The sequence below is a fragment of the Grammomys surdaster genome, unplaced genomic scaffold (genome assembly GCF_004785775.1).
Source record: "Grammomys surdaster isolate TR1022 unplaced genomic scaffold, NIH_TR_1.0 181, whole genome shotgun sequence".
NCBI lineage: Eukaryota > Metazoa > Chordata > Mammalia > Rodentia > Muridae > Grammomys > Grammomys surdaster.
In genome coordinates, this window is record NW_021604626.1 from 1,922,099 (window position 1) to 1,945,565 (window position 23,467).

The following is a 23,467-nucleotide window of genomic DNA, read 5'->3' on the forward strand; positions in this document are numbered from 1 at the left end:
AAAAAAATAAAACCAGGCTTCAGTCTTCATGTTCAGGTAATAGAATGTCCCAGCGACCTGTCCTGAAGCAAGGACAATGGGTCAGCAGCAGTTTCCAGACTTCCTCAGCTACTTCCTCAGTAACAGTTCCCAGACCTCCCCAGCAAGTTTCCAGCCCCCCACCCCCACATCCCGGTAATGGAATGTCAGTATCCGTAGAGATAGACCCAACAGATTAACAGAGGTTACTTACCCCAGAATTCCCTGACGTGCTTTAAATCAGGCCTGCAAGCTCACTTGGGTGTCTATCTTTGAAATAGGAGACCTCAGCATGCTGGACTTCTGCAGTATAAAACACTCTTCGTGTTTACCTATTATTTGAATCCGGGGTATCTATCACTCTATAGCGAATCATGAACCCTTATGAGGAAAGCTAGGAAGCAGGAGCCCTAAAGGGGAGGCTAGATACAAAAGTTTACGAGGAGAACAGTTTGAGACAGGGTCTTACAGCAGGCAAGAGAGGCTATGACCATGTATCCCAGAATCGCGTCAAAATCATGGCCAACCTCTACCTAGGCCCTAGAACACAGAGATTACAAATATAAGCCACCATAAAAAACAACAACAACAAAAAAAACTAAGTACCAAGTATTTACTTAAAGAATGGCGGGACGGCTTTGAAGATGGAATAGTACATGGATGTGACTGGTTAGAGCTGTGGTCCCAACTACTTCTTTTCTGCTGACTTTGAAACGTCAAACTTCGGGAAAGGTGTACAGACCCCTTTCCCCTCAGAGCACCTTTTACCCTCCAAACCGACTTCCTGACTGCTAACACAAACCCTTGTAGGCCCATTTCTTGGAAATAGCCTTCCTCAATGAGCTGTGGCCCACCCAAGCCCGGGGTCTGGTTGATTGATCAATCGATTGATTGATTGATTTTCTTCCTTCCTTCTTTCCTTTCTTTCCTTCTTTCTTTCTTTTGAGACAAGGTAGCTATCCTGGAGCTGTGTAGTTTAGCCTGTCCTGGAACTCGAGGCAATCCGACTACTACAAGCACCAAATTCTGGGATTAATGGCCCAAGCCACTATGTCAGGCTTTAGCTAACCCTCGTGCTTACGTTAGGCCTCAGCTACCCATCAGACTTGCTGCACTCTCTAACCTAGGCATGCACTGAGAAGCCAGCGGACTACGACTAGCACCACCCTAAAACCTCTCTGATCCATAGCTCCGTAGTATTAAGCCTAACACAGCTTCTGTGTAGCCGGTGGCTGAATGGAGAGAAAGGGGCGTGGTCCTGAGCGGAAGAGCCCGGCCCTAGAACGGAAGTAGAAACCTGGAGGCAGCCGGAACCCGGAACCAGGGGGAACGCGGGACTAGCCGGATCCCGGAAGTGCGGACTCAGGACTTCCGTCCCGGAAGCTCAGTTTTAAGCATGGCTTTGGGAGGGGAGGGACGCAAGAAAAGGAAGGGCCAGGAACGGAGGTGAGTGGCAGCTGGCGTTGGTGTGGATGGGTTGGTGGTGAGTGGCGCGGCGTGCCTGAGCGTGTGTCTGTGTTTGCAGACAGAGTCCTGACGATGGCGTGGGGAATGCGGTCACCGACTACATGGTGGGACAGGTCGCCGACAGCTTGCGGGGCGGCCCACGTCCTACTGGAGGCGGGACGGGGCGGCTGGCCGCTCTCTTCAGCACCACGGAGCCATCTGCACCCCCTGTATTTGTGCCTGTACCCCAGGTGAGTCGCCGGGCTGCACCCTGAGTATTCCTTTAGAGATAGATTTAGGGGGTAACTCCCCTGACAGCAGTAGCTGTCTGGCCCCTGAGCTGGGCTAGCACTTCACCCTCAGCCGATTTGATTGACAGTCTCCTGTAGACCATGCAGGCTTCAATTTTCTTTTTTGTACCCGAGGATGATCTTAAATTCCTGATCCTCCTCCAGCCTTTCGAGTGCTGAGATTACAGAGTTGCTCCACCATGTCCGACTTTACTTTTTTATTTTGAGACAGGCTTTCACTAGTTGGCCAGGCTTAGCATATACGGTAGCTCAGATTCTAGATTCCTGCCTCAGCTTTCCACTGAATCGCTGGTGTGACCAAATCCATCAAATCTGCTCCCATGACTAATGTGAAGAATATCCTACTTCTCTCTGAAACCAGTGAAGAAGTATCCATGTAGAAAGGCATTGCAGTATTGCTCAGGGACTTGGAGACGGGGACTTTGCTATGTAGCTCTGGTTGGCCTGGCACAGTTCCTCCTGCCTCTATATCCTGAATGCTGAAGTTACAAGCATATGCCACAACGCGCAGTTTTAGGGTCAGGATTTTTAAAAGTTTGAGGTTTTAAATATGACTTCAAACTTTTGAAAGGAAACATCTAAAAAAAGAAAACGTGATGACGAAGAAGAGAGTGCGTCCCATATTAAAAAGCCAGTTTTGCAAGAGCCTGCAAGAAAAGTGAAAGTGAAGAAACTCTCTGATGCAGACAAGAGGCTGGCAAACAGGTTGGTGGAATTCTCCTTCTTGCCGTATTAAATACGTCAGGCAATTTTTGTAATTTTAATGTTCATCTTAATTTTTTCTCATTGCATATTCTAAAATTTAAAAAAATACATTATATAAGGTCTCATACAGGGTTAAAAATATAAGAAAGCCATTTATCCTAAGTGAACAGATACTGGTAGGTCAGCTTTTTAGGTCTTTAAGTTTATCACTGCTTGTTTCTGAGCCAGCCTTGTTAGGACTTGAGTCCCTTCTCTGTTCCCTGCAAATTGGAATACATCCTGTGGTTTGTGTCAAGTGTTACTGTGTGTCTGTCAAACATGAATTTGGTTTTCTTTTTCTTTTTTTTTTTTTTTGGTTTTTCTAGACAGGGTTTCTCTGTATATCCTTGACTGTCCTAGAACTCGCTCTGTAGACCAGGCTGGCCTTGAACTCAGAAATCCGCCTGCCTCTGCCTCTCAAGTGCTGGGATTAAAGGCGTGCGCCACCACCGCCTGGCTTTTTTTTTTTTTTTTTAAAGATTTATTTATTTTATGTATGTGAGTACACTGTCGCTGTCTTCAGACACACCAGAAGAGGGCATCATATCTCATTACAGATGGTTGTGAGCCACCGTGTGGTTGCTGGTAATTGAATTCAGGACCTCTGGAAGAGCAGATGGTGCTCTTAACCAGAGCCATCTCTCCAGCTCTTAACATTTCTTATACAGAATATATGAGTGACTATCCAAACAGATACACTACTTTTCTAGTTAGTGTTCCTTATTCTTTCTTTTGAATTTCTTACACCCCAGGTGGATCTTGAACTCACTATGCAACCTACGCTGTATTTCAGCTTCCACAAACCCTTGCCTCTTAACTCCTTTTCGCTCCTTGAAATTTATTTTCCTTTTCCATTTTTATCCTCTCCTCTTTTCTCCTATTCAGAAAACCTTTAGTAGTTACCACATTTGTGTCTGTATATGTGTCAGTGTGTTTCTGCCACAGTGGCCTGTGGAAGGAAGCCAGAGACGCTCCTTGGAGTCCCTTCTCTGTCTCTCTCTGCAGTGTAGGTCTTTGGGTCAGGCTGGTGTCATCCGGCTGCACGACAGTTGCCTTTACCCGCTGAGCCATTGCACTAATTCCCCACCACCTTCATACCCTTTGAGGACTGCACGCTGCTCACACTCGGTGACTGCCTTCTCAAAGCTTTACGTTCCGAGTGATCTTTCTGTTCCCTTGCTTCTCTGTTTTGTCTCTGAATTAAGATGAACACCTTTCCTGAGCTTGCTCTTGGGAAACAGAGTTCTTGTCAGTCACCTCACAGATGTCCTTCCTGGGCACTGGTGTGTGTGTTGGCCCTGAGTGCTAAACCTGTTCGGTCTTCTTGACTAGCGGTATCTGTACCTGTGTATTCCTTGTTCACCTTATGATAATGTTGCATGAGACTAGAGGTGTACCTCGTTTGGTGGAGTCTTCCTTGTCTAAACCACACATGGTAACATACCTGCAGTCCCAGCACTTGGAAGGTGGCAGTACTAGGATCAGACATTCAGAGTAATCCTACACTATACAGTGAGTTTGAGGTCAGCCTCGGTTGCATAAGGCCCTTCCCTAAAACAAAAACCGAAGAGCAAAAAAAAAAGTCTTCAAACTGAAATCCTGCATTAATGGTACTTCACTTCTAGATAGTTGCCTTAGCCAGTGGCTCAGGAGTTATCCTGTGCTCTCCCCTCTTCATAGAAACTCAGTTGTTAAGTCTTGAAGTTGTCTTTTTTTGTTTTGTTTTGTTTTGTTTTTTAAATGAAAAGACAGTCTAACTGTATTTCTCTAAGCCAGTCTGTTATTCCTGAACTTAAGATTCTTCTGCCTTGAGCCAGGCAGTGGTGACACACACTTTTAATCCCAGTGCTTGGGAGGCAGAGGCAGGCGAATTTCTGAGTTCGAGGACAGCCTGGGCAACAGAGTGAGTTCCAGGACAGCCCAGGCTATACAGAGAAACCCTGTCTTGAAAAACAAACAAACAAACAAACAAAAGATCCTCCTGCCTTAGCTTCTCAAGTCCAGTCACTATTCTTTTTTTTTTTTTTTTTTTGGTTTTTCGAGACAGGGTTTCTCTGTATAGCCCTGGCTGTCCTGGAACTCACTCTGTAGACCAGGCTGGCCTCGAACTCAGAAATCCGCCTGCCTCTGCCTCCCGAGTGCTGGGATTAAAGGCGTGCGCCACCACCGCCCGGCCCAGTCACTATTCTTTAATTCTCTTTAGTCTGCCTTCTTTCCATCTCCATCCTTGTTCTGGCTTTTATTTGTATTGTCATGACAATGTCTTTCCTGTTCATGGTTATACATCTTGTTCCTTTCCTGTTTTCTCCATTGCATGACTTACTTGGGCCTGCCAATCTGTGTGTGTGTGCCTCCCCACCCTCATCCCTCCCTGCCCGCATCCTTCCCTTCTTGCCTTCTCTCTTCCTTCCTTCCTCTCTCTCTTCCTCCTTTCTTCCCTTCCTTTCTATGGTGCTGGACATTGAACAAAAATACACACTAGGCAAAGTGCCTTGCTGAGCTATGTCCCTGGACTCAAATTAATTTTTGAAGTACAGCCCAACTGTGTAGTCCAGGTTGGTTTCCAGTGCCCAAGTGTAGGCAGTCTGTCTTGTAGTTTCCTGTCTTCCAAAGACTAAAGGTCAATGCTTTTGCATGACAGGTCATTCTCAGCTGGGCCACACCACACCTTTTTTCCTTGCCAGCTACATTAGATACTGAAGTGAGCAGATCAATGTACTTGGGCTGTTGGTGGAGGAGTAATAGTAGCATTTATTAAAGACTATGATACATACTGCTTTCTTCTTTGAGAAGCCTTTCTTGGTCTTCATGGTTCTGTGTGGTATCCTAACTGTTGCCACGTGATCACTGCCTGCCTCTGTAGTACTGCTGAAAGGCGTTTAAGGAGCACAGTGGGAACCCAGTGAGTCATTGCATGGCTCCTGCTGCCCCTTCTTTTCTCAACTGTCAGTGTGATGTCAGACCTCAGACCGAGTGTCCCTGTGTACCAGTACCATCTGTTGTATTTACCATTTCAGAGCTCCTGAAGGGACAGTATTACCACAAGACACCTCAAGACCAAGCTCCCAGCACAAAGGAGATTGATTTGCCCCAGAAGGATAGAGGGCAGGGAATAAGAGACAAAGACATGAAATAGAGGATGAGGGAAAAGGAGAAGGGAACAAGGTGGAGGGATATTTGGCCCTGGGCGTCAAGGGACAGGGAGTAGGGAAAGGCAGTGACCACAGAGGACTGCCTCTAGATAAAGAGGAGACACTAGTGGCCCATAGGCAAATAGCAGTTTATAAAGGTAAAAGGAGAAACCCTGTGTTAGGGTTAGGTGTTTAATTTTGATTGGGTTTGTTAACCCTTAGGGTAACCAAAGTGGGCTTTTGATTGCTGGACCTTGGTAGTCAGCCTTGGGAGAAGGAAATGGCCAAATAAGGGAATAGACCTTGGTGGTTAGCTTTAGGAATGTAATCTTATGTTTTTTAGCAAGGGGCGGGGGAGGGGCGCAAAGCCTGTCAGCCATATTTGCCATGCTTGGTGGGCTAGAGTCCCTTCGCTTACTTTAGTTAGCAGTCCTTCAACTAGACAGAGCTCTTATAAGTAAGGACTCTCATTTCCTCAGTTGACAGATCCTGTTTTCAGACTGTTTGGTGGGCATAGAAACCTTTCTAGGTCTTAGAGAGTGTTGAGTGTCCAGGGCCTAGAGCAGAGAATGATAATAAACAAGACAACAGCAGATTGTAAAGTAGACCTTGGAGAGTATGTGGCTTTCCTTTAGAACTCCTGCGCTGCCACCTCTGCCGCTGCACTGCCTGGTTTTTAGTATGCCATCAAATATTCCTTAAACTCTTGATTATAGACTTTGTTTTCTAAAGGTAGCAGGCAGCACAAGCCAGCAGGAGGTGTTTCCAGTGAGGAGGCAAGACTGGCTTTGTCAAATGCTGGGGTTCTTGTTGTTTTGTTTTTGACTCCTCTTTTCTTTGGTTGTTCCTTAAAAAACTAGGGAAAGCGCTCTAGCAAGTGCTGATTTAGAAGAAGAGCTTCATCAGAACCAAGGGCAGGGAAAAAGAAGGTCTCAGCCTCGGGGTAAAGTGGCACATGGAGAAGCACTGGATGGTGCCCTCAGCCTTGATAAGGATGGGGGCCAAAGAACAAAAACCCCTCTCAACCCCGAAGAGGAGCGGTTGAAAAACGAGAGGACTGTGTTTGTTGGCAATTTGCCTGTCACGTGTAATAAGAAGGTGAGTTGGGGGTGGGTGGGTAATATAAACCTAGAGAAGCTGTTGACTAAGGTTGTGATGACTAACTCATAGCTGTAGCTTCATTCTGTTTCCTAGTCACCACAGCATAGGCGGGTTCTGGTGCCAGCACCTCCCTAATCCTGTAGTCACAGGCTCAATCCAGGTTGTATGCTTGTATATGTGTGTGTGTGTGTGTGTGTGTGTTGCTGGGGCTTGGTGGCTCCTAGCCCGAATTCAGGCTTTTGAAGGCCATGTTTGAAATAACAGTGGCCTATTTCTGTTTTTTTTTTTTTGTTTTGTTTTGTTTTAATTTTCCTCTTCAGCTTTCTTCCTGTTAATGCCACTAGAATATAAACCAACCATCTTTCTCTCCCCCGTGTCTTTTTCTCCCTCCCTCTGTCCTTACTTCCTTCCCTCCCTCCCTCCCTCCCTCCCTCCCTCCCTCTTCCCTCCTTTCCTCTTTCCCTCTTTCCTCCCTCCTTCACTGTTCTGTCTTGCACACATGAGAGGATGCCTAATAACATAGCAAGGGTTCAAAGAATATTTTCTGAGTGGAAGAATGAGTACTTACGTTTTGCCTTCTATGTGGGTGTGGTTGGTAGTCAATGAGTAAACCTCAGGCCCAAATTCTACTCATCTTTGGAAGGATGGGTTTATATTATTTTTCTCCTAGAAAACACAGTGACGTTTATTTTTTTTATTTTTTTTTGTTTTTTTTTGTTTTTTTTTGTTTTTGTTTTCGAGGCAGGGTTTCTCTGTGTAGTCCTGGCTGTCCTGGAACTCACTCTGTAGACCAGGCTGGCCTTGAACTCAGAAATCCGCCTGCCTCTGCCTCCCCACAGTGACGTTTATTATGTTTCCTAGTGTTTCATTTGTAAAGATATCATGTATAGTCCTTTAAGTAAATCTACTTTTTAGAATTGTTTTATGGGGATGAATATTTTCCCCATATAAATGTATGTGTATCACATGCATACCTTGTGCCTGTGGAGGTCAGAAGGCATCAGATCCTGTGGAAGTGGAGTAATGGATGATTGTGAGCTATCATTTGTGTGCTGATGGTGGGCGCCATGCAGGAAAGCCTGCAGTGGACAAGTGAGCTCCCTGGAGACAGCAGCCCCTTGCTCAGCTGCAGTGGCTATGCTCTGGTGAGGCAAGGCCCCAGAGACTTAGACCCAGGGTTGCTTCTTGCTACTAATGTCCTTTCTCATGTTTATCATCACCATATTCCTCATTTATGTGGCTTGGAGTGAGTGGACTCCAGGGAGACCCTCACTGCCTATAGCCTGGTGTGATTACTTCCTGGGTGATAATCACCTATTGGACAAATTTCCTGCAGATGAATGTGAAGACGAACTTTCATGAATTAATGCTGTTTAGATGAATTAATCACTTTTGGAATTCCTGATTTGATTCAAATAATTTTAGGAAGAAAGTTTAAGGGGATGGTTTTAGTTGTTTTGCCAGAAAGATATGATAAAATCAGAATCAAGAATAGAATGTGCTTCTGCCTCATAGAATAGAAAGTAAAGGCTGCATTATAAGGAGTACAATGAGATTCAAAATTACACTAAGAAGAGAAATAGGCTTGAAACAAATTTGAGATCAAGGGAAAACATTCCTTCTAGGTCAGGTCCAAGGATGAGGCCACAGGTGTGCACTATGATAAAACAAGGCCATGTAAAACTGTTGCTTTGAACTTATACTGAGCTTGTAGAATGTAACACTGCTTTGAACTTACTATCAACATTCTTCTGTAACTCCCCTTTTGTGTAACATTTTATCTGTGAGGTAATTTTAATAGAACTTTTGTCTGAGAAGGAATAAAAAGACTGAGAGAAAAAAAAATAAGGTGTGGCTGTCGGGGCTCTGTTCCATCCCCCAAATGTATAAATGTATATATGTCTGAATGTATGTACATGCGTATGTATATAGATATATGTGTATGTATTTAAGCATGCATGTATATTTGTGAAATTGATGAAACAGGTGGTCAGGCTGAGCCAGAGTTTGTGTGTGTGCACCTAACTGACTGACTGACTTTCTTTCTCTCCCTCTCTTCCTTCCTTTCTTTTCTTTCTCTCCCCTCCCTCCCTCCCTCCCTCTCTCCCTCCCTCCCTCCCTCCCTCCCTCCCTCCCTCCCTCCTTCCCTCCCTCCCTTCCCTTCTTTCCTTTTTCCTTTCTGAGTGAAATTGCCAAAAGTCATCAGCTTTTGGCCCCAGTATAACAAGGGAGAGTTAAAATTGCCAGAAGCCATCAGCTTCTGGCAAAAGGCCAAAGGTCATCAGCCTTTGTCCTTTTCCTATGTTGGGTCCCACCTCAGTACCCGACCCTGTCCACTCTTCCACCCCCATGCTGAGAACCAGACCCAGGTCCTATTCAAGAGGGAAAAGTGCTCTTAACTGCTGAGCCTTTTCTCTAGCCCTCCTTTGTGTTTTTGACTCTTTACTCTGGTCTTATGGCAATCCTTCTGCCTTTACCTCCTAAGTTCTAGGATAAGAGACTGTGTCCAGGTATGTTTTGTCAGTTTGGTATCATCTCCCTATGAGTCTCCTTATGTACCCTAGGCTAGCCTTGACATCTCAGTCATCCTGTCTCAGCTGCCTGTGGACATCTTTTTTTTTTTTTTTTTTTTTTTTTTTTAAAGATTTATTTATTTATTATATGTAAGTACACTGTCACTGTCTTCAGACACCCATATGAGGGCATCAGATCTCATTGCAGATGGTTGTGAGCCACCATGTGGTTGCTGGGATTTGAACTCATGACCTCTAGAAGAGCAGTCAGTGCTCTTAACCGCTGAGCCATCTCACCAGCCCGCCTGTGGACATCTTGCTGTTGGTTTATTGATCTTCCTTTTAGGTCATAAGAGCTCAGAGGAGAGAAGTGTGATGTTATGTTGTCCTGTAAAAATATTCATACAGTACATGGCTTTTTAATTAGAATTAGTTGTAGAAATTACTGTTGTACCTGTAAATACATGTATGTTCTTCACATCTTGAGATAGTCCAAGAATTTGCCCCAAAATGACTAACTAGGATTCTCCACACAATGCTGAATCAGACAGCTGGAGAATTTCTCTGTGAAACAGTATCCTTAAAAGGTACTATGGTTTAAGCCAGTGTGAAAAGATCAGAGAATATGTGCAAGATACAAGTCTAACTATGTCTAATGTGTCTCATAGGTTATAAACATGGAAACATACAGCGTCCATGCAGGTTGTGCATGGATGCTAATGTGAACCTAAATAGTATTTTTTTTCTTCCTAAGTTTCTGTAAAATCTTTTTGTCTATCCAACATGTATTTTCTGGTGTGTTCTTTGGTTTTTAGACACTGATGTAAAGACTTGATCTTCGTGACTCCTTTTTGTGTTTCTAGTGCTGGGATAACAAGCATATACTACTTACACTTGGTTCTGGAATGTTCTTAAAATAAGTTTACATCATTTCTTTTGTGACACAGATGTTTAGGGTGTTAGCTAACATACATGTGTATATTGTTTATTTTAGAAGCTGAAGTCATTTTTTAAAGAGTATGGACAAGTAGAATCTGTACGATTTCGTTCTGTGGTAAGTGTCCTCTCCCACTGTAAACTGCAGTGTCACTATGCTTGTTAGTCAATCAGTCCTACTGGCCCCTTGGTGCCAGTGTGCACTGTTGAGGCAGCACTGCATTAGTTCACACAGTACAGTGACATCTGTCACCAAGGCTGGACCTGGGATTTGGTGGGCAGGTGGGTGACTGTGCTGAGTAGGCACAGGGCTGTTACCATGCCACAGGCAGCCTGACTAGTGGTCAGGAGAGGAGTGTGACTGCAGCAGCCATGTTTGGACATCACAGGAGTGCTTGGTGTCTGATTTCACTCTCAAGTGATTATGCTAATGTTCAGAGGATGAAATACCAGGACAGTGTCTGTTTCTGTTCTTGTTTGTTTTGAGACAGAATCTCACTATGTAGCCCCAACTGTCCTGGAACTCGCTAAATAGATCAGGCTGGTCTAGAATTCACAGAAATCCATTACTTCTGCTTCTACTTCCTGGGTGCTGGAACTCAAGGTGTGTGCTATCACACCCAGCAGTGTGATTTTCAAAATTCTTTTCAGTGTAGTGTGCAGTATTTGAGTGTGCAGGGCTTGCCTTGTTTAATTGTTCTTGCTTACATGAATTTCTCAGGGCTGAGAGCGTAGATCATCCGTGGAATGCTTGCCTAGGGTTTGTAGTTTCTCAGTCTCCGCACTGTTGAGGTGTGGACTGGATGATTCTGTTATTGTTGCTGCCTTGTGCATCCATGGAATTACCCACTCCGCACTGTTGAGGTGTGGACTGGATGATTCTGTTATTGTTGCTGCCTTGTGCATCCATGGAATTACCCACTAACTCCTGCAAACTCTCCCTGAACGTTGCCAAGTGTCCAATGGAAAAAGGACTGCTTTTTTAAAAGAAGACATTTTCTAAGATCTTGACAGTGCTCATTATTTCTGTCAGCATGCTTGTTCCCCGCCATTGCCGCCTATTTTACCTGCTCCTCTGAGCTCCACTTCCCAGTGTGAAGCTCTTACCTGAACTAACTGGGGTGTTTTGGCCCACACGCTAGGTGCGGGATGCCTGTAGGATTTGGCGCTGCCTGTGTTAACTCCTTTGGTGCACCTGGCCTGTTACTTGTTCTGATTGCTTTTCACATACAAGTGTTTCCCAACTGAGTCACTTCTTTCTTTTCTCCTTGGCTTATATTCATGAATTCTTTCAAAAAATAATTTTAATTTTTATTGAGAATCTCTTTTTAAGATTTATTTTTATGTGTATGAGTGGGTGTTTTGCCTGCAATTTTCATATGCATGCAGTGTTTCTGGAGGCCAGGAAGGGGCATCAGATCCACTGGAACTGATTGTCGTTACAGACAGCTGTGGGGTACCAGCCTGGGTCTTCTAGAAAAGTAGCCAGTTGTCTTTACTGCTAAGCCATCTCTCTGGCCATTTTATTACCTCTTGTTAGAAGAGCTGACCAGACTGTGGTCTCCTTCCCTTCAAGGTCTCCAGGTGTCTGTTCTTGAGCCTCATCTTGCAGCATAGCACTTACTACCCTGAACTGAAACCATGTGTTTTGTTGGCCCTTCCCACAACTGCTGCTTTGTCACTCTGGCTTTTCTTTGTGCTGCTAGTACAGTGTGCCCTTGGCTCTGTTGGAGTATGTTCAGTAGGTCTGAAATCAAGATCATCCTCAGCTACATGCTGAATCCATGGCTAGCCTGGGCTACAAAGGCCCTGTCTAAAACAAAGACACCACTAATTTTAGGACCCACTGGGATATATAATCTCTTAGATGCAAAGGAAATGTTTCCTTATTACTAGTTTAGACATTTTAGGTTTAATTTATAAATGATGCTCCCCCATACAGGTTTACTTTATAAAACTGTTTTCATCATGTTTTCTTGATTCTTCATGGTCTTGGAATCATCCTGTAGTCTGAGCCCATTGTCTATACTTGTGCCTTTGTTGTTTGAGAGAGGCTGTTGAGTGTGATGTTGTCTGTGGAATTCCTTGTATCTTAATTCTTATGCCCCACTCCCCAGTTGTTTTGTGGTAGGGCTTCCTGTGGCCTTGAACTCAAACTCACTTGTAGTTGAGTGTGGCTTTACATTCCTCATCTTTCTGTCTCAAGTGCTGGGATTATAGGATTATAGGTGTGTGCTGCCACTCCTGGCTCTCAGACTCCTTTTCACAAGCATTAGGATAGCTGCTTCTGATTGATTGCCCTACAGTGTTTTGTGTTACATGAGTTACATGTGGTTAGAATATTTTGGCTCCTAAAATGTAACTTATGTGGCTGGGGGTAACACGGGCAGAGATAGACCATGTTAGCATGCTCTCAGCCCTGAGATCAGTCTCCAGCACTGAAAAAGGGGGAAGAATGAAAATGCTAACTAGTTTGAAAAAATACCTCAAATTCAAATTTTTAATGTTTCTTTTTCTTCTTAAAAGATGCCAGCAGAGGGGACACTATCCAAGAAGTTGGCTGCAATAAAGTAAGCTCATAATAAGATTCTTTTCTCTTTATTTTAGACCATCCTAGTGTTCTGTAAGGTCTACCCTACTTATTTAACTATACTTGCAGATGTCTTGTGGTCATAAAGAGCACTGGGAAGTAGTGAGGCTACTTTGCACTTAGAATTCTGGCTGCTGTCTCACAGAGCTGTTTACCAGCACTGAGTGGTGCCAGTCATTCAGTGTTAGCCTTTCTAAAGGCTTCTCCATACACTCTTGTGTTGTTCTCATAATTTAAAATGGCAAACATTGATTATGTGCTTACTGTGTATTTGCATATTTGGTCAAGTATTTGTAAAAGTTTCATTTGTTTTCTACTTTTTTTCTCTCTCTCTTGTTTCTGAGAGAGAGAGACAGACAGACAGACGAGGTTGAAGAAAGCTACATATTCTGGATGCAGAAGCTTTGGATGCTTACATGTATGTCTGTCTGTGTGCGGGTGCCAGATATCCTGGAACTAGAATCACAGACAGTTGTGAGCTACCATGGGGGGTGCTGGGAATTGAACCCAAGTCTTCGGAAAGAACAGCCAGTGCTCTTAACCACTGAGCCATCTGGCCAATACCAGCTTTGGTGTCAGGATCAAAACCATGAAATTTCACAATTTATTGTGGATCCAGTATAGAATGTTCCATCAGTTGATGAGCTTGTGGTATAGTAGGAATAGGAGCACAGGCTCTTGGTTGTCCTGGCCTAGTCTCAGGGCCAGGTAGGCTCAGGATCTGTCAAGATCTGTGGTCAACTTTTCCTCGCTGTGGCAGCCAGGCTTCCCACCTGCTCTGGTCCGCACCCCACGTTTGGGGCCAGATAACCCAGCCCGTGCTGCTCCAAATTTGGGGGCCAGGTACTTTGGTCCATGGGGTCAGTCAACAGGGTCTAGCAAGAGAGAGAGAGTGGGGATGGAGGGGCAAGAGACGTGAAGAATAGAGACAAAAACAGAGTTTGTTCAAGTCCCGTTTATTGAAAGGAAATCATGGGTGTATATATAAGCACAAGCAGGGGAATGCAGCTGAAGATACTTTACCATGTGCACCTTGCAGCTGGGGGCACTAAATAACAAAGCAAGGTATGTGAGAAAATTGAGATGTTTATCAGAATGTGCTCAGCTGTTGTGGGCCGTTGAAAAACAAGTCTCTTGTCAGGGTATATGGCCCGAGATGGCTGCAAAGATGATAGCTGCTTTCTGCTAGGACTTGGCTCCCAACACCCACCCCCACCCTGCTTTAATGTTTATATGTATGTTTGGGCCTGCATGTGCTACAGTGTGCTTGTGGGAGTTGGTTCTCTACCACCTTGTGGGTACTGGAGGATCAAACTCAGGTTGTCAGTCATGGTGGCAGGCATTTTTACTCGTTGAACCTTCTTGAGACTAGGTCAGCCTTTTTGTCTTTGGTGGGTTAAAGTTCCATACCATCTTGCTGACAAGAGGTTCCCCTTTCCTTTTCTTCTAGCCCTGGAGCTTGTCTCTGCCCTAAGTGACAGGCTGACTGTCCTCCACAGCATCTTCACGTTCCCCTTCATCTGGAAGAGGAGCCAGGTGGGGCTTAGCTACTCTTCTCCAGCCTGTCATTATCATAGTTGTGCTCTAGGTCTCCTGCCCACTCTCCATCTTCCTATGGATGGTAGCTCAGATCAGAGTGTACCCTGTGCATGATGCCCCTCCAGCATCAGTGACCTCTAGGGTTCTGGCTGAGACTCATGCTGGTATTGTCTCTCTCTGGAGTGTGGACCCTGGCCTTAGTGTCCAGGCTGCTTTCCTCCAAGACTCCTGCTCTCCTATGGCTTCTGGCAAAGATTTGATGTTGTAGATTAGCTGAGAGACAGGAGAGATGCTCTTTCTGTCTTCTGTGTTGTAGGGTAAGGAGAGTACTGGGCGTCATTCATGATTGTGCATTGAGGCTGATGCAAGGCCAGCTTTCCAGTGAAGCAGACCCACCTGCTTGCCACTCGTCTTCATGTGACAAAGATTTTTTTAGAGTAACAGAGCCACATTCTGTTCCTGTGTTCTTGTGATGTTTACAGTTTTGGGTTTGTCAGCAGCTGCATGTTGTGGGGAGAGAATTAGGTGCTGGAGTCTGCCAGACTGAGTTTCTATCCTGGGCTAGCTTGTTACCTTTTGATCATTGTCACATACACGTCACCAAACCTTAGTTTCTTCATTCATAAATCAGGACCCATGTTAGGTTTGAGGTTAGATGACATGTGTGAAATGTTTGGCTCAGTGCTTGGCCACATTCCACATCTAATAAATCACAGCTTTCTTCTCAATAGAAAACGGCCAGATTGTACATAAGAAATCACAGAGACTATGGCAGCTTGTGCAGGTCTCAGTGCTTAGAGTGGAAGTAGACATGAGCCTCATCCCTAACCCAGAAGCTGTCTACAGTGTCAGCTGCTCACACAGGAAAAATTAGTTTTCTCCAATGGAGTCTCAGTGGGTATAAAAGGCCTGGGGCCCAGGGTAGATGGCTAACACAAAACACACTCTGTGAAGATGATTTTTTTTTTTTTGTCTCATATTGTTTTGTTTGGGCATTGTTTACCATGTTGGTCTTTTGCTTATATATTATAGTTTCTGATTTTTTGTTTTTATGGATATGTGTGTGTATGTATACACACACACACACATTTCTCAAGCTTTTTTCTCTTGTGGTTGTTTTTTTTTATTTGCCTGTTTTCCAAAGAGAGAGAAGAATGTGGTAGAAGGTAAGGCAGGGGAAACTGACCAGACTATATTGTATGAAAACAAAGCCTTTTCAGTCTTTTGAGACAGGGCCTGTCTGTCCTGGAACTCACTTTGTATCGAGGCTGGCCTCCAACTCACAGAGATCCATTTGCCTCTGCTTCCCAGTGCTGGGATTAAAGGTGTGCGCCACCACACCTGGCTTGAAAAGTAGTTTTGTTTTCCACAAAATAGGAAAGACTGTCAGTGGTATGTGCTGCAATGTGCCCTGTGCTGTGCTCTGTGCTGAGCACCATGCCTGCCATTCTTTACTGATTCTCCTCCTAGTGGTGCTATTTGTGTGTTGGCCTTTTTATTACTTCAGTAGCGGGTTAACATCTTTAGCCAAGGACTAGTGATCCCTACTAAGTCCATTCTACTGTTTTCTTTATGATTTATTATTTTTATTTTTTATGTGTATGTTGTTTTGCTTGTATGTATATGTCCACTATGTGTCTGTTTGGTGTTTAAGGCCAGAAAAAGATGTCACATCCCTGGAACTGGAATTAACAGGTGGTTGTGAACTGTCCTGAGGGTGCTGGAAACTGACCCAGGTCCTCTTCAAGAGGCACAAGTGCTCTTAACCAGTGTGCCGTCTCTCCAGCTCCCAGTTTATTTACCATTAATATTATGATTTTCTGCTGAACCACATCCATATTATATTACCCTTGGGCAGCACCATTGACAATAATCAATGTGGAGCTAGCCTGTGGAGATGGCTCAGGCAGTTAAGTGGTTGTCTTGCAAGCATGAGGACCTAAGCTTGATTGATTCCCTGAAAGCCTTGTTTTTAAAAAACAGCCAGGCATAGTGCTTGGCGTACTTGTAGTGCCAGTGCCCAAGAGGTGAGACAGGTAGGGCACTGGCACCCAGTGACCAGCCAGTCTAGCCTGTATGCTGAGACCTAGGCCAATGAGAAACCCTATCTCAAAAACTTAGGTAGTGCCTGCAGAGTGGCCCAGCAAGGGAAATTGTCTGCTGCCAAGCTCGATTACCTTGGTTCAATCCATGGAACCCAAATGGTGGAAGGAAATGATTAATTCCCATGAGTTGTCCTCTGCCTACACATGAGTGTGCATGACACCCTTACCTACAACTAAACAAGTGTCTATACACAAACATGGTAGACAGCACTTGAGGGATGAGAGATCAGATTGACTCCACACACACCTGCATTTATGTGTAGGCACACTCATACACAAGTGTGCCTTGCTAAGAAAGAACATGACACTTATTTTGTGGGGCCATGTCTGAATCAAATCAACTTTTGGATCTAGTAGTCAGTTTACAAGGCACAGAAGACAAAAGTTCATGTCAGACTGCTTTTTCATAGCCAGCAAATCTTACAAATATACACAAAAATGGTAGACCAACCAAGTGCAGGCTGTGGGAAATGATGTAGGTCAAACGATTCCACAGATAAGGAGGAAAATGGACAAGTAAGAGTGTGATGTGTAAGAGTAGGTGGGGCTGTAGGTAAGAGGGAAGGAGTAGGGATGGTGTCGGCCATCAAAAGGAAGGATGGGCTGCTCCGGGGTGGGTGATGGCTGTGGAGCTTAGGCTCCTGTGTGCTGAGCTGTTTGTGGATGTGCACTTTTTATAGATGTATCCTGCAGTGAAAAGAATTTTGCTAGGTGCAGAGTTGGAGCCAGGATGACATTTCTAATCCTCCTATTGTTCTGGGTTGACACATGTGGGAGTCTTGCTCTTACCACTCCCTCACAGTGATGATGACAGAGAGAGTGGGCTTCCTGTTCATTTTGCTGTCTTTATATGTCTGTTCTTTTTCAAATTACTGGATCTTTACTTAAATGTGGAACTTCCACTCTGCAATCCCTGTCTTACATTGATTGTAGAAAACAAGACCAGATTTTTTTTTTTTCTTGAGTTTGAGGTTGGCAACTTTTTTAAAAAAGAAACCTTTTCTTTTTTTAAATTTATTTTTATTTTAGGTACATTGGTGTTTTTTTTCTTTTTAAAGATTTATTTATTGATTTTATGTATGAGTGCTCTATCTGCATGTACACCTGCACGTCAGAAGAGGGCATCAGATCCCATTACAGATGGTTGTGAGCCACCATGGGGTTGCTGCGAATTGAACTCAGGACCTCTGGAAGGACAGCCTATGCTCTTAACAGCTGAGCCATCTCTACAGCCCCTACATTGGTGTTTTGACTACATGTGTATATACCTAACTGTGTGAGGGTGTTGGATCTCCTGGAACAAGAGTTACAGACAGATGTGAGCTGTCATGTGGTTGCTGGGAATTGAACTCGGTACTCTGGAAGAGCAGTCAGTGCTCTTAACCACTGAGCAATTTTTACATGATCCTTTTTTTCTTATGTTTTCTCTGTAGACGTAAATTTCATCCTGACCAGAAAAGCATCAACGCATATGTAGTATTTAAGGAGGAGAGCGCTGCTGCAAAAGCCCTGCAAAGGTAATCGTGTCTGGGGTGGAACGTGTCATTGTCCTCTGACCTGTAGAGATGGATTCATTACTTGCCTTCATTACAGCAAATGTTCCCATAACTATGTGCTCATTTTCAACAGCCATGTCCCCTTGTCTTTATAACTAGAAATGGGGCCCAGATTGCAGAAGGATTTCGTATTCGAGTTGATCTGGCATCTGAAACCGCCTCTGTAAGTAGAATGTGATTTGTTTAAAGATCTTAATAAGACAGCCAGACATGGTAGCTCATGCCTGCAATCCATGCATCAGGAGGGTGAGACAGAAGAAGCAACAGGAATTACAGGCCCACCTGGATGACTTGTGAGACAATTTCCCAAAGAAAACAGGCCAACAACAAAAAGATCTTAGCAAGAGCCTGTGGAAAGGTGGATCTAAGGGTGTGAACAGGGGAAAGAGCCTTTATTCTTTAGGGCCCCAGTGTTGGCACCATCAGAAACAAGTCACTTTCTATTTGATGATACCCTTCCCCATGATGTTAGAGAAAGTAAGAGATCATTATTAGGTCTAGCACCTTCTTTTAATAGACTGAGGTCAGGAACATTGTTACTCAAGTTGTGCTGGTGGCTCATACCTGTGTCAGTGCTGGGGAAACAGGCAGGAGAGTCACACGTTTTGGGACACTGAGTGAGAACCTGTTTAGAAACCAAAAGTTGTTATTTGTTAGAGGTAAGGAGCCCAGTCTGAAGACTCTCTGTACTTGGTAGGGGAAAGGTACAGGCTGTGGCTCTGTGTTAGGTAAATGCTGTCATAAGCACAGGATGCTTCATCCATCAGGGATGGGACACGTGGTGACAGGCCACCAGGAACGAACAAGGAGGGTTTCCAGGAGAACAGATTTCCTATGAGCCGTGAATGGCTTACCTGGGCAGGAAGATATTTTCACAGACAGTATCTGTGAGGTGTATACACTGAGGACAGAAACCTGACTTCCTCGGGGAATGGCAAGAGCTTGGTATGGTAAATGGTGTATGTGGGGGCACAGCGAAGCGTGCTGTTGGGTAGATAGGTTAGCAGGCAGACCATGAAGCCTGCTTTGCCTCACTTTATGCAGTCTGGACTTTGTCCAGGAGCAGATCATAGTTTCAGTGCTGCAGCAGTGTGACCAGATTGCACATGACAGCTGTGTCTTCAGACAGTGAAGAAGGATTGTGCACTTAGTCTGCAGGCGTGTGCTTCTCTGAGTGTCAGGGTTACTCAGTTGAAAGAGAGCAGTCAGAGCAGAACCTACCACAGAGGGTCAACAGGGTATGCTGCTTGGCCCATACCCACCTACCACCTACGTCTGTTAATAAAGTTAGCTGTACACAACCACAAGTTTGTTTTTCATTCTTAAGCAGTTTTAACAGCAGGATGAGAAGTTGCAATGGAGACCATATGGCCCATAGACCAAGTCTCAGTGGCTCTCAACCTTCCTAATACTGTGACTGTTTAATACAGTTCATCATGTGTGATGATCCATGACCATAAAGTTATTTTCCTTGCTACTTCATAACTGTAATTTTTCTACTGTAATGAATGGTAATGTAAATATCTGTGTTTTCCAATGGTCTCTGGGCAACCCCTGTGAAAGGGTCATCTGACACCCCCGCTACCCACAGTTGAGAACCCTGCCTTAGAGCCTCAAGTGTTTGCTGATTAGCTCCTCACAGTCCAAACATTCCAGTAGCAGGCCTTCCCTAAGAACCACCATGAGTGCCACCATGAATGAAGTCTCTCCTCTGGTGCTCTCTTACAATGCAGAGGGAAGACAAGAAACAGACATGGGCAGGAGTGTGATCAAGTCTGGATGTGGATGGTTACAGGCAGGGGAGGGATGCAGAGGGCAGGGTAGCAGTGTAGGATAGTTTCTGTTTTTAATACACTGACTGGTTTTTATTCTTGTTTCAGAGGGACAAGCGATCAGTATTTGTGGGAAATCTTCCTTACAGTAAGTCTGTTTAAACAAATCAAAGTATGACCATTGTTATATTAGCTGCCTCAGGAAAATCTAGAAAAAGCTGGGGTTGTTGCTTAGTAGCAGAGCTCCTTTCTGGTATTTGTGAGGCTTTAAGTTCAGTGCCCTTAGCACCAGAACCCACACAAACAAAACAAGTAGTCTAATGATTAGCTCATGGCTAGTTTTAAGAAACATATTGTAAGCTGGAGGGTGCCGGCACACATCTTTAATCCCAGCACTTGAGAGGCAAAGGCTGGCAAATGTCTGAGTTCCAGGCCAGCTGGTCTACTGAGTGGGTTCTAGTACAGCTAGGGCTACAGAGAAACCGTGACTTGGGGTCGGGGGGGAAGCAGCAGCATATTGTCCTGTTGTGTAATGCTGTGTGCCTGGGGCTTGGCTTAACTCAGCATTGTCAAACCTCTCCAGCTACACACTCACCTCGGTTGTGCTTGGATTTGTTTGTAGAAGTTGAAGAGTCTGCTTTGGAGGAACACTTTCTGGACTGTGGGAGCATTGTGGCAGTGAGGATCGTGAGAAACCCACTCACAGGAGTCGGCAGAGGGTTTGGCTATGTGCTCTTTGAGGTGAGAAACCCACTCACAGGAGTCGGCAGAGGGTTTGGCTATGTGCTCTTTGAGGTATGGGAGACTAATGCGGGGATGCTCTTTGAAATGCTGGAGTGACGTCGTCACTGCTGTGCTGTCTTTGTGGTAGTGCTATCATTTAAATCCCCAGTTTCTGACTAAATCCATAGCTGTGCCTACAGCTCCCCATTTGCACATGCTGACAGTACTAAGTAATAGTCTAGGTGTTGGGTGTGAGAGGAACTAAACTTTGGAATTTTACCTTCTGTGAGATGGAGCAGACACCTGACTGTCACTCAGTGACTGTTAATCAGGGTTCCCTAACAGTCTTAAGCAGTAAAGAACATACCAACTGCTTAATGGCACTTAGGTTCATTTTTATTATTTTTAACATGGATGTGTATGGTCTGTGTGTGGCTACGTGCATGTGAATGAATATACATGCCCCCACCAGAGATGTGGGGTCCCCCTTGAACTGGAGTTACACGTGGTTGTGAGCCCAGAACTCCAGTTCTAAGAACAGAATATACTCTTAACTACTGAGTGAGTCATCTATCCAGCACCCAGGGTCTTTGACTCTTGATAAATATTGCCAGGGAGGTTTTAAGAGTCTTATGTGCATGAGGTTTGTATTGCTCTATTATACTGATCTTATTTGTTACTGTGTAGATGTTACTTGCCTCTTTGAGAAGCTTGTAGAGTTCTTTCAGTATCTCCTTATCATTCAAAATAGTATTAATGGTTCTGGGTTGGAATAGAATAGGATTTTTGGACTCATGTAGAACCCTCTAGTCCCACATCTCAGGGACTGTAGAAGAGTTTCCTGCCTTCCACTTAAAACAGGAATTTTACAAAAAGTTGTCTTTTGAGCTATTTACTGTTTTAAAGAAACATCGTATGATGAAATGTGAACCTGAGGTTGTGACAGTGAGCATTGGTGAAGCAGTTTGAACTCCGCCCATAACTTTGAGTGGAACATGAGCAACAAGGGGCTCAAACAAGGCCCAAAGCTTGGGATCTGACCTCTAGGGAGTAGACTAGAAGGACTCCTGTTTGCAAGCCTGAAGACTGACACAGACCACTGAATTCTGACCTTACTAGTCTCGTTACCTTAGGAGTTTCTGGTGGAAATTAATGTTTCTTCTTACCACAGAACACAGATGCTGTTCATCTTGCTCTGAAGTTGAATAATTCTGAGCTAATGGGAAGAAAACTGAGAGTCATGCGTTCTGTCAATAAAGAAAAACTAAAACAACAGAATTCAAATCCAAGCTTGAAGAAGGATGTCAGTAAACCTAAGCAGAGACTTAATTTTACTTCCAAAGAAGGAAAATTCCATTCCAAGAATGCATTTATTGGAGAAAAGGCAGTTCTCATGAAAAAGAAGAAGAAAGGACAAAAGAAAAAAGTACAAATGAAGAAACCAAGAAAACAGTAGTAGTAACAGACTCTGCCCCCTTCCTTTCTGTGGTGAAACCTTGCAGTGAGTGTCTGTTTTTTTTATGGATTATGTGGAAAATGGAGGCTTCCACAGTGGCTGTCATTTTCTCTTTTTCAAATTCATGCTATATGTAAGGTTGGAAACATTGTTCTTAGAAATATATTTTTAAAAAATAATAAACATTAATACTCTGTGTTTAGGCCAGGTGTTCAAATGGTTACTGTGGGAATACTGATTCCAGGTGAAGTCATAGTCCCTAAAAAAAGACTTGTGAGCTGTTTATAACACATATTCTTCACCTCATTTTTCTTTCTCTTGCAGTTATAGTGGAGATCTACATTTCTATTTTATTACATACATCTAATAATTGCTAACCAGTAAGACCGGTAAGAGATGTGTGACTGACTTCTAATATGTAGCTAGTGACTACAGTGGTCATTGATGTCCTTGGCTCTAAAGTTGGTTTCATAAGGAAAATACTCTCCCAGGAAAACATGATGCTTAAATTAGTATCACTCAGAATGAAGCATGTGTCCCAGAAAGTTTTAAAGACAGCATCTAATGAATTATGTTAATTAAATTGCAAAATTTAAAATCGAATGACAGGAAAACATGCTACAGTATTCCCTAAGTTCCAGACACTGATCTTAGCAAATTGGGGCTGGATCCAGGGTGAAGTGGGGGAAGGGGGAGGCCAAGGCTGATTCAGGCAGGCAGAGTCTGGTAAGTACACGTCCTCTCACTTATGTAGGCAAGAGGGTAGGATGAGTTTTCACTCATTTAGTTGTAAAAGTTCTGTCTTTGGGAAATGCCATGTAGAAAACCCAATAAGGTCTTTAAAACAGCTCTAGAGGCTGGAGAGATGGCTTCTTGGTTAAGAGCATGCACTGCTCTTCAGAGTGCCTAAGTCTTAGCACCCAAGTCAAGTAATTCCCAACTGAATGTAACTTGAGCTCCTGGGTCCAACTCCTCTGGTCTCCCCAAGCTCCTACACTCCAGAACATAACCCACACAAACATATATACAAGTAAAAAATAAAGTGTAGCTTTTACAGCTTACAGCAGAGAAAGCTCTATTGTCTGTATCCAAGACTGGGTAGTTTATAGTTTCCCTTACAGTATTTAGAACTTTTTCAGTTAAATTTCAGCAATTTTACCTGATTATTCTTGAGCATTTCTGCATAAAGTATATAAAGATGAAACATTGTGTGTACATATATAATCTATGTACAACTTACCACTCCTGTGAGTGAGGTTAAAGCAGATTATATACATGCATACATGTAACTTTATCATTAGATATGTATATGATGTGAATGCAGGTGCATGTTGAGGTCAGAAAACTGGAGTTCTCTCCTTCCTCAGCATGCACTTTTATTCACTGAGCCATCTCACTGGCCCCGTATATTTTGGAATTTGTTACTGTGTAATTGTTGAAATTTCTACTTTAGAATGTGTGTGCTACTATGACTGTGTAAATCATTAAAAATATGTATTTTGTAGAAAAAAATTCCAAAGATGCTT

At 43.9% G+C, this 23,467-nt stretch overlaps 1 protein-coding gene across 1 annotated transcript; it reads left to right on the forward strand.

The window, feature by feature from the left end:
- The first annotated feature begins 1,373 nt into the window (after positions 1-1,373).
- Rbm34 (RNA binding motif protein 34) lies at positions 1,374-23,453 on the forward strand. The gene is made up of 11 exons (XM_028767736.1): positions 1,374-1,464; positions 1,544-1,715; positions 2,347-2,480; positions 6,511-6,748; positions 10,259-10,318; positions 12,727-12,770; positions 17,868-17,951; positions 18,090-18,153; positions 19,871-19,910; positions 20,385-20,503; positions 21,657-23,453. The coding sequence occupies exons 1-11, from the start codon at positions 1,415-1,417 to the stop codon at positions 21,939-21,941; spliced, it is 1,290 nt and encodes a 429-aa protein (XP_028623569.1). The 5' UTR covers positions 1,374-1,414; the 3' UTR covers positions 21,942-23,453.
- Positions 23,454-23,467: the final 14 nt, after the last annotated feature.

Bases quoted from the DNA above. Each gene is read 5' to 3' on its own strand.
- Rbm34 (XM_028767736.1), top strand. From the start codon at position 1,415: ATGGCTTTGGGAGGGGAGGGACGCAAGAAAAGGAAGGGCCAGGAACGG. The intron at 12,771-17,867 runs GTAAGCTCATAA...TTTTCTCTGTAG, and splicing joins AAGAAGTTGGCTGCAATAAA to ACGTAAATTTCATCCTGACC. The intron at 20,504-21,656 runs GTGAGAAACCCA...TTCTTACCACAG, and splicing joins TTGGCTATGTGCTCTTTGAG to AACACAGATGCTGTTCATCT.